Source organism: Neovison vison, chromosome X (assembly GCF_020171115.1).
Source record: "Neovison vison isolate M4711 chromosome X, ASM_NN_V1, whole genome shotgun sequence".
NCBI lineage: Eukaryota > Metazoa > Chordata > Mammalia > Carnivora > Mustelidae > Neogale > Neogale vison.
Window position 1 is genome coordinate 20868627 of NC_058105.1, and position 14298 is coordinate 20882924.

At 40.0% G+C, this 14298-nt stretch overlaps 1 protein-coding gene across 3 annotated transcripts in view; it reads right to left on the reverse strand.

The window, feature by feature from the left end:
- The window catches only part of OCRL (OCRL inositol polyphosphate-5-phosphatase), a 56412-nt gene that overhangs the window by 15214 nt on the left and 26900 nt on the right, over positions 1 to 14298 (reverse strand). For all 3 annotated transcript variants that reach the window (XM_044234419.1, XM_044234420.1, XM_044234418.1), the window contains exons 14-18: positions 13502 to 13611; positions 11880 to 12015; positions 6253 to 6363; positions 5449 to 5614; positions 4949 to 5184 (exon numbers count right to left, since the gene is read on the reverse strand). In XM_044234419.1, coding sequence (XP_044090354.1) covers positions 4949 to 5184; positions 5449 to 5614; positions 6253 to 6363; positions 11880 to 12015; positions 13502 to 13611 — 759 coding nt within the window. The remainder of the gene's footprint in view (positions 1 to 4948; positions 5185 to 5448; positions 5615 to 6252; positions 6364 to 11879; positions 12016 to 13501; positions 13612 to 14298) is intronic.

The following is a 14298-nucleotide window of genomic DNA, read 5'->3' on the forward strand; positions in this document are numbered from 1 at the left end:
CTTATTACCTCATGCTACTCATAAAAGGCTTCTGATAGTTGTAGATGCCCTGTGCCTCCAGCACAAACTCATCTGTTGACTTTGAGACTCTATCCCCTGCTCTCAAATCACCCTAATAGGGACGCCTGGGTGGCGCAGTTGGTTGGACGACTGCCTTCAGCTCAGGGCGTGATCCTGGAGTCCCGGGATCGAGTCCCACATCAGGCTCCCAGCTCCATAGGGGAGTCTGCTTCGCTCTCTGACCTTCTCCTCGCTCGTGCTCTCTCTCACTGTCTCTCTCTCTCAAATAAATAAAATAAAATCTTAAAAAAAAAATCACCCTAATAGCCTCACATATTCTTTTCTTTAATCCTCACTCTTCCCAGGGAAATCTTACTATTTTTCATATATGGTCTTTTTGTTTTCACCTTCTAACGTTTATTCATCATGTCCCTTATACCTGGAAGAACCTGCTCACCCAATACGTTAATACATATTTCTTTAGTACTTGGACTTGACTCAAAATACATCTATGATGAACCCCAAATCACTTTTCTAGTACACTTTATTCTTATGTGCTGAATTTGTTCCTAGTTATGTTAATGCTACATAAATCAAATTTTCAAAAAGCCAAAATAGGCTGGTTCTGACATTGATCTTCATAGAAATTAGCTGGTCAATCAATAAGCTTTTATAGCATATAAGGCTTGAGTAAACGGCACAAAAATCCATTGGACAGACAGTAGTAGTAGACACAAGTAGGCAGAGAGGAGGCAGAGAGAGAGGAAGGGAAGCAGGCTCCTCGACGAGCAGAGAGCCCGATGCAGGGCTCAATCCCGGGACCCTGGGATCATGACCTGAGCCAAAGGCAGAGGCTCTAATCCACTGAGCCACCCAGGCGCCCCAGGCACAGGACTCCATTAATACAAATTATAAGCTCCACAACTCTCATTCTAAATGCCTTTTCAAAATACTGATTTACCAAACACATTGGACATCAGCTAGTAAAGGTAGTTAATGTTTAGATTACCTTTAACCAAATTCCCTATTAACTTCGATTTAGAATTTAGCCATACTGTATACATAAGCAAACTTTCATCACCACTAAATTACAGTCCCCGCATAAACTCCATAATACTTTGTATTCAATGTGTAATGAATAAATATTGATTACTCCAAGCTAGTTAATATGCTAGCTAATAAATCAGAAAAAAAAATCTATCTTTATTCTGGAAAAGAATCAAGAAAATTACAAATAAATTCTCCTCTGTTTGCCATTTGTGCTAATTCCAACTATGCTAGTAGTGGCAAAGTCACTGTCATTGAGAAGGGCAAGAAGAATGAAAAGGACTTGTGCCAGTTATTTCACTCTACATTTGGCAGGAAGAGGGTGTGGCACAACAATCTTTCTGAAATAGTACATGGAAAGTCGACGTAGGCACTGAACTCATTTCTGGTTTCACCAAAATTTCAAAGTAAATAATATAATAGAGGATAATAGGTATCATTATTAATAGCATCATCTCACAGGATCTCAAATCTCATTCTGGGTCTTGGGACAAATGTGAACAAACATAAGAAAGCATTGCAGAAGGTCAAAATCAAGTCAAAACAAAGTGGGAAGATATTACAAATGGGGTACAGATATTGTTTATTGCCCTACACTAATATGGACAACTTTATCATCAATGAGATATAAGAATTTAATAATACTGAAATGTGACAGGCTGTGCAAAGAAATCAGAACCCTATATTCTGCTTTCAGTTCAGGTCATGCATGATCCCAGAGTCCTGGGATCAAGTCCCACATCGGGTTTCTGCTCAGCAGGGAGTTGGCTTCTCTCTCTCTCCTTTGTGTCCGCCCCTCCCCCGCAAATAAATAAATAAATAAATAAATAAAAGCTTTTAAAAAGGAACCCTGTATTCTACAAAATTAAAAGAATAAACAGGGACCACGCACATACAATTTAATAAGAACTCAAAATTTCATAATGAAAAAATTAACAGGGTTCTATTTTTTTAAACCTTGAATTATTTGTGCAGGAAAAGGGCTTCCTACAGACCCATTAGCTCCACTAAAGATTCTGGCTACTTCTTATTCATGGTCAAACAATGAATTACCTGATAACATTTTAAACAAAATAAAACATTTTCACGTGGTTGAGTCTCCTTCCAGTCATTCTGTTTAAAACAGGACAATTACAATAAAGGGTATCATAATGCCACTGCCAACTTGGACCAAAAATCAAACTAGTTTCCGGATTATAGGAAATGAAGTGAAAGGAGAGAGTATGAAAGGATTAAATTTAAACAGTTACCAAGAGGAAACAGACAAATTTAGGAAATGGTGGATCCTTGACTGGGCAACTGTCCTGGACTCTAAAAAAGTCAATGTCATTAAAGAAACAAAAGGGGAGAACTATTTTACTCTAAAAGAGACTGCAGGGGCGCCTGGGTGGCTCAGCTGTTAAGTGTCGGCCTTACGCTCAGGTCATGCTCCCAGGTCGGGCTTCCTGCTCAGTGGGAAACCTGCTCCCCGTCCCCCCAACAGCACCACTGCTTGTGTTCCCTTTTTCGCTGTCTTACTCTCTCTGTGTCAAATAAATAAATATTTTAAAAAAACAAAAAACAAACAAATAAACAATCTGGGGCACCTGGGTGGCTCAGTGGGTTAAAGCCTCTGCCTTCGGCTCAGGTCATGATCCCAGGGTCCTGGGATCAAGACCGCAGCAGGCTCTCTGGTCAGTGGGGAGCCTGCTTCCCCCTCTCTCTGTCTCTGCCTGCCTCTCTGCCTACTTGTGATCTCTCTCTGTCAAATAAATAAATAAAATCTTAAAAAAACCAATCTGCCTTCAGCTTAGGTCATGATCTGGGGGTCCTGGGATGGAGGCCTCTGTTGGGTTCCCTGCTTAGCTGGGAGTCTGCTTCTCCCTCTGCCCCTGCCTACCCCACTCGTGCATGCTCTCGCTCTCTCAAATAAATAAATCTTTAAAAAAATAAAAGAGACTGCAGAGACGTCACCAAAGGTATTATATGAACCCAGATGAGATTCTGGCTTCAAAAGCTACCAAAAAATTCTGAAATTGAATTCTGAAATGTGGAGTGGCTAGTTTTCTTTCTTTTTTTTTTTTAAGATTTTATTTATTTATTTGACAGAGAGAAATCACAAGTAGACGGAGAGGCAGGCAGAGAGATAGAGAAGGAAGCAAGCTCCCTGCTGAGCAGAGAGCCCTATGCGGGACTCGATCCCAGGACCCTGAGATCATGACCTGAGCCGAAGGCAGCTGCCTAACCCACTGAGCACCCAGGCGTGGAGTGGCTAGTTTTCTTAGGCATAATAATGGTATTGTGTTTATAAAGAAATTGTCTTTTTTCTTAAGAGGCAGGCTAACGTGTTCACCAGTTAAGTGACACATCACTACTTCATTTCAAATGGTACAGCAGAAAAGAAAAAATACAGATCTATATCTATAAGGAACGTGAGTGTTCACTGTATTGTTCTTTCCATTTTTCTGCATATTTGTCACTTTCATAATTAAAAGTTGGGAAAAAGAAAGCTGGGAAATGGTGTTTGGGATGGAGGGAAGGAGGTAGGGAAAAAAGGAGAAACTTCATTTGGAATATATCCTACATGGTGAAATACTAAATTTGAAAGACAGAATATAGTGGTAAAAGAGAAAACAAGTATTGTAAGAAATAACAGAGTGTAAGGATGTGAATTTCTGAAGAAAATGGTTCTCTCTCAGAGGTAATACACCCAGTCATGAAGGCTCTAGGGAAACAAGTATAATTCCAAGAAAGAATGCTGGGACCGGACTCAAGTGTTTTAATCTACCATCTGAGTCATAGCTAAAACAATTCTATGGCAACAGAAGAGATCACACTCAGACAAGCCAGCAGCCTGCCTGCCGGTCTGGCCCTCCTTGCTAGATGATAAAATCACTGCTCTGGCGAGGCTGAAAGGATCAACATGATTACTAATAGAAATGATAAAGTATGGCTGTCACATCACCTCATTTCCTTCGGTAAAAGACCAAAAATATGCTTTTATAGCCCAAAGAGGTCTGCACTCTGAAAGGTGCAGGAATATTTCCATTTAGAAGAAAAGTTTTTAATAGGATGAACCTGTTACTAAATCAGTTTATGTTACTGAAGATAAGCGTTTCTTCCGTAAGGAAACTGATACTAGAGCTTGGAATCAGGGAGGGGAAATCCTACTCCTTCCCTTTGTTAAGTGTGTTCCAATAAACACGCGCAAACTCCAGGGCACATTATAATCATCCAGAATGCTGATAAAATGCAGGTTCCTAAGCCCTGCGCTCTGTGACTGTGATTCTATTGCCGGAGGTGAGTGGGGGTGGGGAGAGAATGTGTACTTGTTCAAGGACCCCTGCGGGATTCTGAGGCAGGTACTCTGAAGTTTCACTTATAGGTCTGGGCTGCAACACGCAGCCAAGTTTGGGATTAGATATGATGATACAGTGAGGAGTTACTAGACTAGGAATCAAAAAGTCTGGGGGACAGACTTGTCACTAACTTATTCCACTTTGGGCAAGTTCTTGTCTTTGTGCCTCGGCTTTCTCATGTGTTTAATGAGGATAATACTGCTGCTCCCACTTACTGTATCTTGCATACATGCTAATGTATACAAGAGTGACTTAGAGTAGGAAGAGCGTAACAAATAAGCATTAGATCTTTGAGAAGGGAGCCTTTAATCTAATTCAGTGAACTTAGTATTACACATTATATTCCTGACGAGAGCCAATTACTGACTGCTCTCTTTGCTTTCCTTTTAGGCTTAATCTAATGCAAGTAGTGCCAGAGTAAAGTGACATTCTTGCTCTTATTTATCACCTGACAATTCCCCCAACCCCGACCAAAGAGAAAGCACAGAGACAATGAGGATATCCTTTAAGTATTATGAAAATTACATCTAGAGGAGGTTCCACGTTCTTAGAATGTTTCTTACCAAGTCTATGAGTTTGGTGACGGGAACTTCTCGGATTGGTCTTTTCATTCGGCACAAAGCCTCTAAGGATGTACCAAAACAACTTGGGAGGTAATTTCCACTAATGGTCAAGAAGTAATCTTTGCCTCGATCCAGGTGCAGGACTAGAATATCTTCAATCTTATCTTCCCCTGAATTCAGGATGGTCACAGAGTCTTTGCTGACATACACATCAAGGGAAATGTCCACGGTCTCATCTGAAATTAAAGAAATGACACATGGTAACAGAAACTTCTGATGGAAGAGCAAAAGGGAGATGAGAACCAACAGAAGTAGTGTCCTCTAAAAAATCACCAAGTGATGGAGGAGACACTGGACACACAAAAGAGGTGTCCCCAGTATAATGACAGTGAAGGTAAGAGACAAGTGGTTAGAAAACAAGAAGTTAAACAAAGGGAGGTATGGGAGTCATGGGGAGATGGTACATTGCAAGCAGAGACAATGGGAAAGGGACAACTCACTTGGCTCCAAGTAGCCCTCAAAAGGTTCAGCCCGAAGCCATGGCTTGCAGTACTGGCTGTCATTAAGTTTAGGGATGAAAGAAAAATGGCAGGGAACCTGTCCATTGTTGCTGATCTGGAACTTCTCCTTTTGTAGTTGCCGAAACTTCACATTCTCAAACACAAACTGGGGAATAACAGACAGACACAAACATGCATCACTAGTAGGGGGAGTATGTCAGTTGGATTATTCCATAGAGAATATGAATCAAGAATAAAGTAATTATTAACCAGGTGTGCAACTGCTGTATGCATTCACCAGCTGAGCCAGCTGGACATGATGCGCTCTCATTTCCTGTAGTATTCACACCAGCAGAGGAGGAATGACGCAGCTCTTGCTACTTCTCTAGGCTACTCTAATGGTTCCTGAGAACCTAAGAGGGTAACCCAACCTGGGGTCAGGACCCATCCCATGACCAAGTAAGCCCTGGTTCCTGACATATGAGTTTACCAGCAACTCTGAAATATTAAATAAGAGCAGCTAACATCTGAGGGCGTACTTCATGCCAGGAGCCGTTTTAAGAGCTTCACACATCTTAACTCGTGTAATCCTCACAACTACCCCTTCAACCAAAAAAGAAAACTGTGGCTCTCAGAGAGTTACACAAGTGCCTCTAAATGACAGTGCTTGAATCACTGGAGGCAGTTTGACTCTAGCACACACGGTTTTCACCACTTTGCTGTGCTGCCTCCTCTACCAAACATGGTTTCCCCCAGACTAACCACAATGGGCAGTAGATAGGGAAGCCATGTATTTTTGCTTACCTCCCTCCTGCTGAGTTCTAAGGAAGGAAGGAAGTCATTTTCCATCCTGTCCATAATCCGTACAATATCTTCAAACACTTTCCGATACCTCCGTTCATCCACAACCTTCACCTGAAAGAAAACAAACCCTCTTTTCAGTCTTACATGCTCCTAGCTCATCTTCCCTTGAGATTACCTAATAATTTAAAATGGGTTGTTACAGCAATCATTTAAAATAAACTGTGGTGCAAACAACGTCCTCAAACACTTTCTGAAATATCGCTCCATCCACAATTTTTACCTCAAAGAAAACAGATCTTATTTTAGTCTTGTGTGCTCTCAGCTGGAATCTCTATGAGTCTTTTTTAAAAATGTCACTAAAGGGCGCCTGGGTGGCTCAGTGGGTTAAGCCTCTGCCTTCGGCTCAGGTCATGATCTCAGGGTCCTGGGATCGAGTCCCGCATCAGGCTCTCTGCTCAGCAGGGAGCCTGCTTCCCTCTCTCTCTCTCTTCCTGCCTCTCCATCTACTTGTGATTTCTTTCTGTCAAATAAATAAATAAAATCTTTTTAAAAAAAGTCACTAAAACAAATATAAATTAAAGTAAGCATTATAGCATACCCACTTTATGGTAAAGGTATGGTTAATTGGTTAACTTCCTGGGAAAGTCAAACCTCTGTACTAAAAAGCTTGGCAGTAATGTTTGGGAAGAACATTTTCTTGCTCCACTGTTACTTGGTGGTGGGGGAAATGTGACAATTGTGGTAGAAATTATTTCTTGCATTGCACAAAATAAGTGTCAAAATATACCTAAGTACTGTTTCTAATAATGTTCACAAAGCATTAAAACAGCAGAAAAAATGATTAAACCATTTAATTATATTAGCTGCTATGCACAATGCCAAGAATCATAACGTCAACACACAGATTATATAATGACAAAGGCATGTCAGTAAATAGAACCCGTGGCCATTTTAGAAAAGAGCCAATACAAAATGCCCTAGATTAGAATAAAAGCATGACAATGGACAAACAAATCATTTCAATAGATCAAAAAACATCTCCCACAGCACATTCAGGCTTCCTGATATAGTTGTGGGTTTTTTTTCACTATTAAAACTTCATACAAATCAATGCCAAAAATGAACATAATTAACATAGCATTTTAACTTATTGAAGTCCCAGTTTCTTTTTAGAATAGGAAACTTCACAAATTCAACATCAAAAAGAAAAAAGGACTGATGCATGTAGAAGAAGTTATAAATCAAATGTGGAAAATAAGAGCATCAAAGCTGAGCCAAATATCTCAAAGACTGGGAAGGTTTTATGTATCTAAACCATAACACTTAGAAAACTGAGGAGCAGGCAATCACTACTGTCACCAGAGTCCACACTACAGTGTTAGGTTAGGAGAAATTTTTTACTTTTAAAATATTTTTATAAAACTTTGCAGCTTGTTTTTTAGGTATTTTACATGTCTCATCTTTTCACAATAATCTGCAAAGCTACCCAAGCAAGTATTATTCTTCTGATCGTTGAATAGATCGAGATACAAAAAGATCAACTACGTTGCTCCCTGCCACAGTTAATACCAGAAGTTGTATAGGGACCACTACTGCCAAGACCCTTTCCAAAATACCAGCTACACAACAGGATTAATTCAGGTAGGTCTTTTTTTTTTTTTTTAAAGATTTTATTTATTTATTTGTCAGAGAGAGAGGGAGAGAGAGCAAGCACAGGCAGACAGAGAGGCAGGCAGAGGCAGAGGGAGAAGCAGGCTCCCTGCCGAGCAAGGAGCCCGATGTGGGACTCGATCCCAGGACGCTGGGATCATGACCTGAGCCGAAGGCAGCTGCTTAACCAACTGAGCCACCCAGGCGTCCCAGGTAGGTCTTAAAAATACAGATGCCTTGGCCTACTGCAGTTTTTAAAAGCTCTCTATGCAATTTCTATGTCCACCAAAGTCAGAACTAATGCAACAGATCCCATTACCAAGTACCAGGGTGAAAACCCAATCTCAGCCTAATCTCAGCCAGCCAACAGCAAGTCTTCTAAAGTTAACTGGCCATTGAGCACTTTGTTCCTTTGTTAACAGTCACTGATGACAGTGGTGGTAAAAATATAATGTGTTTTGGGGCGCCTGGGTGGCTCAGTGGGTTAAAGCCTCTGCCTTCAGCTTGGGTCATGATCCCAGGGTCCTGGGACTGAGCCCCGCATCGGCCTCTCTGCTCAGTGGGGAGCCTGCTTCCTCCTCTCTCTCTCTCCCTGCCTCTCTGCCTACTTGTAGATCTCTGTCTGTCAAATAAATAAATAAAAAACATATATATAATGTGTTTTTTAAAGCCTCTAATTATAGCATCCCCAAGAAACCAAAATATGGGGTGGTTACTAAATAAAATTTAAAATCTTTCCTCAGTGGGTTATCATGATCATAACCCTTAATGGCACATCAAGGATAATGAAGGGGAAGAAAACAGAATGTAATCACCACCTGATACACCCACTTTAGAAAAGGAAATTACCAACAAAATTAGGAATTAAGAATGAGCGAGATGATCAATGAGCGAGATCTTTCTGTAGTGACATGGGTAGCTCTCCAAGACACACTACTGAATTTTTTTTAAAAAGCAAGTTGCAGACTAACACATACAGTAGGAGACCATCTATAATATTTGTACCAACACATAGAAAAATACTCTATTGTGTATGGGTCAACAGAAAAACATATGCAAAAGTCTAGAACTATGCTTTTCAAGATAATAGCCAAAAGCTACATTCAGACATTTAAATATACATTACTTCAAATTAAATAAAACAGAAAATTCAGCTCTCTCAATCATACTAGCCATGCTTCAAGTGATCCAGAGCCACCTAAAGTTAACAGTACTGTACTGGCCAGTATAGATCTATAACATTTCCATCATCACAGAAACACCTACAGTACTATGGTCTATAAAGATATAAAGTCATAATGTAGTTGGCCTGGCTGGGAAGGGGGCCTTTTGGGCAAAGGTGGAAGTGCGGGATAGAACAGGGGCTGAAGAACTCCAGACTTATCTGTAAATTTTGCTTATATATTTTTTTTTATTTTAAAGAAAAAGCACTTTTGAATTCCTGTGCAATTTAAGTAGTGGACGCCTGGGTGGCTCAGTTGGTTGGACGACTGCCTTCGGCTCAGGGCGTGATCCTGGAGTCCCAGGATCGAGTCCCACATCAGGCTCCCAGCTCCATGGGGAGTCTGCTTCGCTCTCTGACCTTCTCCTCGCTCATGCTCTCTCTCACTGTCTCTCTCTCTCAAATAAATAAATAAAATCTTTAAAAAAAAAAAAACTAGAAAGGTAGACCTTCATTAAAGATACACAAAAATACACAAGAAGCATGGAAAATTTTTAAATATCCTGCTGGGAGCTCTGGATTAATATGTGTAGAATATTACAAATATTCCAAAGTTCTTAAAAGAAATACAAACAAAAAAGCCAAGCATAGCTGATTAAACCAAAAAGGTTAGTGTCTGGGGAAAGACATCCTTTTAAAAATGGATCAAGAGAGGGAGGGTAACTGGGTGCCTCAGTAGTTAAGCATCTGCCTTCTTGGCTCAGGTCATGATCCCAGGGTCCTGGGATCAAGGCTCACAAAGGGCTCCCTGCTCACAGGGAGCCTGCTTCTTTCTCTCTCTCCCTCTCCTATTCCCTCTCTTGTTGTCTCTCTGTGTCAAATAAATAAATAATATCTTTAAAAATGGTTTAAGAGAATTAAAATGAAGAAAACAGGGCAGACCACAAGTACAAACAAGAAATTAGGTGGGGTAAAAGTAGTTATCTAAAGGTTTATCTAGGGCGCCTGGGTGGCTCAGTGGGTTAAGCCGCTGCCTTCGGCTCAGGTCATGATCTCAGGGTCCTGGGATTGAGTCCCACAGCGGGCTCTCTGCTCGGCAGGGGGCCTGCTTCCCTTCCTCTCTATCTGCCTGCTTCTCTGCCTACTTGTGATTTCTGTCTGTCAAATAAATAAATAAAATCTTTAAAAAAAATAAAGGTTTATCTAGTTAATAAGTTCTTTGAACTACAGAGGCATTGTAGGGTTAGTGGAAAGAACACCACTTGGGAGTTAAACAGACAAGATTTGAATCTTAGCTCTCCTTCTAGTTGAATGCATGTAAAGAAGTTATTTAATCTCATCAGTTCTCCATTTGCTCATCTGTTAAATGAAAAATATTTAACTCAAAGTACTGTTGTGAGGAGTAAATGAGATGTGTATAAATTTTTCATTACAGTCCCTGGCACATACTAGCTACTATTTGAGAAATATTATTATTTTAAAACTTCAAAATGGACAAAACTCAAGTCACAACTGCCTCGATAAAATTTAGATTCTTTTCTGAGACTAAGAACTAATTCTATAAATAAAGGAAATACCCCAAAGTCATTACCCTTTAAGACAGGAGTGGGACAAGACATGTTGGTGATAATCTGAAAAGCCAAAAGAATCAAATATACATCTATTATGTTCTTCACATGTCTTTACCTCATCAATCCTCATAAGTAAGTACCATTGTTATCTCCATTTTATAGAGGAGGAAACTGAGGCATAGGGCTGTTACATATGTTTTCCAGGGTTATAGAGTTAGAAAGTCGTTGAACTGGGATGCAAATCTAAGCAGTCCATCTCTGAAGTCCACCCTATCAAGCACTGCACTTTATAGATTCTGACAAATTACAGGACTGGAGGTCTGGAAAATCTACAAGAAATAATCTAAATGTACTGGCTGTAATAAATCAGTAAGATCCCAAGACATAACCTACATACCATTAACATGCAGCTAAAATATACAAGTGAAAACAAAAACTACTCACATCAGAGACAAAAAAATTAAATAACTGGCCATCAAGCCAGCCCAGGATGCAACAGTTAAAGAAAAATTTTAAAACTTGTGCTCCTGGGGGCGCCTGGGTGGTACAGTTGGTTAAGTGTCTGACTCTTGGTTCCTGCTCAGGTCATGATCTTGGGATCTTGGGATAGAGCCCCATACCGGACTCCACACACTTGGCATGGGATCTGCTTGGGATTCTGGGATTCTCTCTCTCTCTCTCTCTCTCTCTGCCCCTCCTGCTCATGCTCTCTTTTTCTCTAAGATAAATAAATAAATCTTTTAAAAAATTTAAAACTTGTGCTCCTGGATAGCAAATTTCACTAATAGTATGGCTGGCAACATGCCTTTTAAGGTAAGATACAGAAGTGTTTGTATGCCACCCAGTCAAACGCCTTTGCTCCTGCTGTCCCCAACCCTTCACCTGGAACTTCTCTCCCAGGGCTTCCCTTCCTATTTATCTGATGAGAGGCTACTCATCCTTTAAAACATAGCTTCCAGTTCTTCCTTATGTATAACAACTTTAGTAGGAGTCTAAGGTTACTACCCAGCCATTATGCAGCATAAGAAACATCTGTGTCACTAAAAGGCCTAGCACATTAAGAAGCATATGGACAGCATTTAGGAGGATTGAGGGCACTAATTTCTCAATGTTGCAAACGATTATCTGGTTATGGTAACATTTAGGGCTCAATGAACTACTGAACTGTTTTGAGTCTAAACGATGTTTTAAGAATACCTAACACACACACACACACACAAATAAACGAACAAACAAGTTTTTACCCCAATGTGGAAGAGGGCGCTAACGGGCTTGTGGTCACTGGTTTTTAGTTCCATATGACTCCGGTAATGAAGCTGATTAACATTTGTTCCTCTCCAAAGAATCCGGTCACACCAGGCTGGAACCCGACATTTCCCACTGCAAATAAAGAAAGACATTTAAAGGGATCATACCACACTGGTTCAGACCTGGGTTAGGTCCTTTTTTATATGCTTCTCCTTTCTTAATGATCCCAACTATAATATTCCCTATATTCCCTATATAATATTCCCTATATTCAAGCTCTATAAAGGGTCTGTGTCTGCTTGTTTGCCACTGAATTCCCAACCTCTAGCACATTATCTTGTGCAAAGTAGGTGTTCAATGAATAGTTGTTTAATGAATGAATAAACAGTGCTCCCAAAATTCACATTACAACTTCAACAACACTGTCCCAGGGGAAAATATAATAGCCTCTTCTTAAAATATCCTCAGAAGGTCAGGACTATATTCAGCACTTTGCTCGATGAACTGCAATGACATTTCAGAGAAACAGACAACTAATAAAAATCTAAAAATCCAATCCTATATTCCAAGACTGGGCTTAATTTCTGGAGCTAAATAATAGTAGAGATTTCTCCTTTAAACCTAGACTTTCATGAAAGTCTAGCTTCCTCAGATAGAGATGAACTAACTAAGCATGCAAGTCTGAACATATAACAGCCCATAGATTACTAAGGTTAGGGACAAAACCTATTCATCATTATATTAAAATAAGCAACACCTTGTACACCTGATCCAGAAGTGACACAAATAAGTTCTTATCAGTAGCTCTTCAACTGACTCTCAAATCAGGTGAGTGGGAGAAACAAGGTGAAGTGCATAAGCTCTGCCAGTGTCACTTTTCACTTGCTGACCAGTTCCCTCAGGGCACAAGGATACAGACTCCTCTCCACCATACCCTACTGCTCTGAATCTCCAGAAGCTGAATATGCTCAGGGATTTTCTCTTTCAAGCTTCTGGGCTCAGCCAGATAGGAAATGAAGAGATAGCAGGTAGAAGACAGTTACCAGGAACATACTGACAGGGGCGCTTTACTGGGGGGAATTAGGAAATCAAAGCTCCCCTCTCCCACCAGACAGTGGTTCTTAGCTTTCTCTGGCAGTTGCAGAGGTTGGTCCCAGGCATCAGTATTTTTAAAAGTCCCCCCGAGAGATTCTAATGGATAGTCAGGGCTGAGAACCACTGTGCTGGAAGAACCTATCATGGTTCACTTTCTGGTGTTCTGAGCTGAGGAGCTGAGAATCAATTTGGAAAAAAAAATATTCAGAACAGGATAATCTGTAAGGAAATAAGGGTGAAATCAGGAAGGTAAAAATCTAAGTCTGTTTAGATGACAGAAATAAGGCACTGCAGGCAGCCCATAAAACTTGAACAGCTCTGACACAGAAGTAATACTTTCTTCAGATAAGCTCACCTTTAAGTTCACATGAATTAAAAACTCTTCTATAATAGCACTGAGCCATTAAGTTTTTATATCTGCTTCTGGCATAACAGAAAAAATTCCTAGCCCTTCACCAACGTAGTCAGACAGAAATAAAAGCAAGCCTGAAGCCACTCCAGGAGGAGAGTCTTATTACTTTACCTGGAATCCCATCGGTCTGTTTTAGAGTCATATTTATAAGTGGGAATAAACTTGATTTCACCTTCGGTGAAGTCAGCAAAAGCTTTTTTCTGTGTGCGCTGAATATTTAGCTAGAGATGGAAAGAAGCATCACATAAGCAGGGTAACACCATCTTAATACAAGTGATAATCAGGTTGATCATCCATTTCTGACTAGTTCCATAGCTTTTCCAACTATCAGATATATAAATGAAATTTCTGTACCTTGTGAATTAAAATCTTGCCATTCCCATAGCATCTAAACTCACCCACAGATAGGATGCTCATTATGAACACATCGCTAATTTTTTATTGCTAACAGTCATCGGGTAGAATGGAAAAATGAAATATGAATAATCTAAAGTTCTCCCAAACGGGACAGGAACCATCTAGCAAAATTTTAACTTAAAAACACACATACACACAAATGTGTGGATAACTCCAAAAGCCAAATTCAGTGAATTTGGACACATACACACAAATGAATGGATAACTCCAAAAGTCAAATTCAGTGAATCATTATGGATCATTCTGAAAGTTATCCTCACTCAAATACTTTTCCAGAATTACATAAGATTCAGAATTTATTCCAACTGTACCCCCTTTGGAAGCATGACAGAGGAAGAAATGTAAAGAAATCCACCAGCCAACCTCAATATGAAGAAAGAAACAGCCAAAAAAGGCTCACTATAAAAAAAAATTCAACTACAGAACTCCTAAATTTTTACTATGTCTGAAGGTCAAAAAGGCTTACATAAGGATTTAAAGACATTAAAATC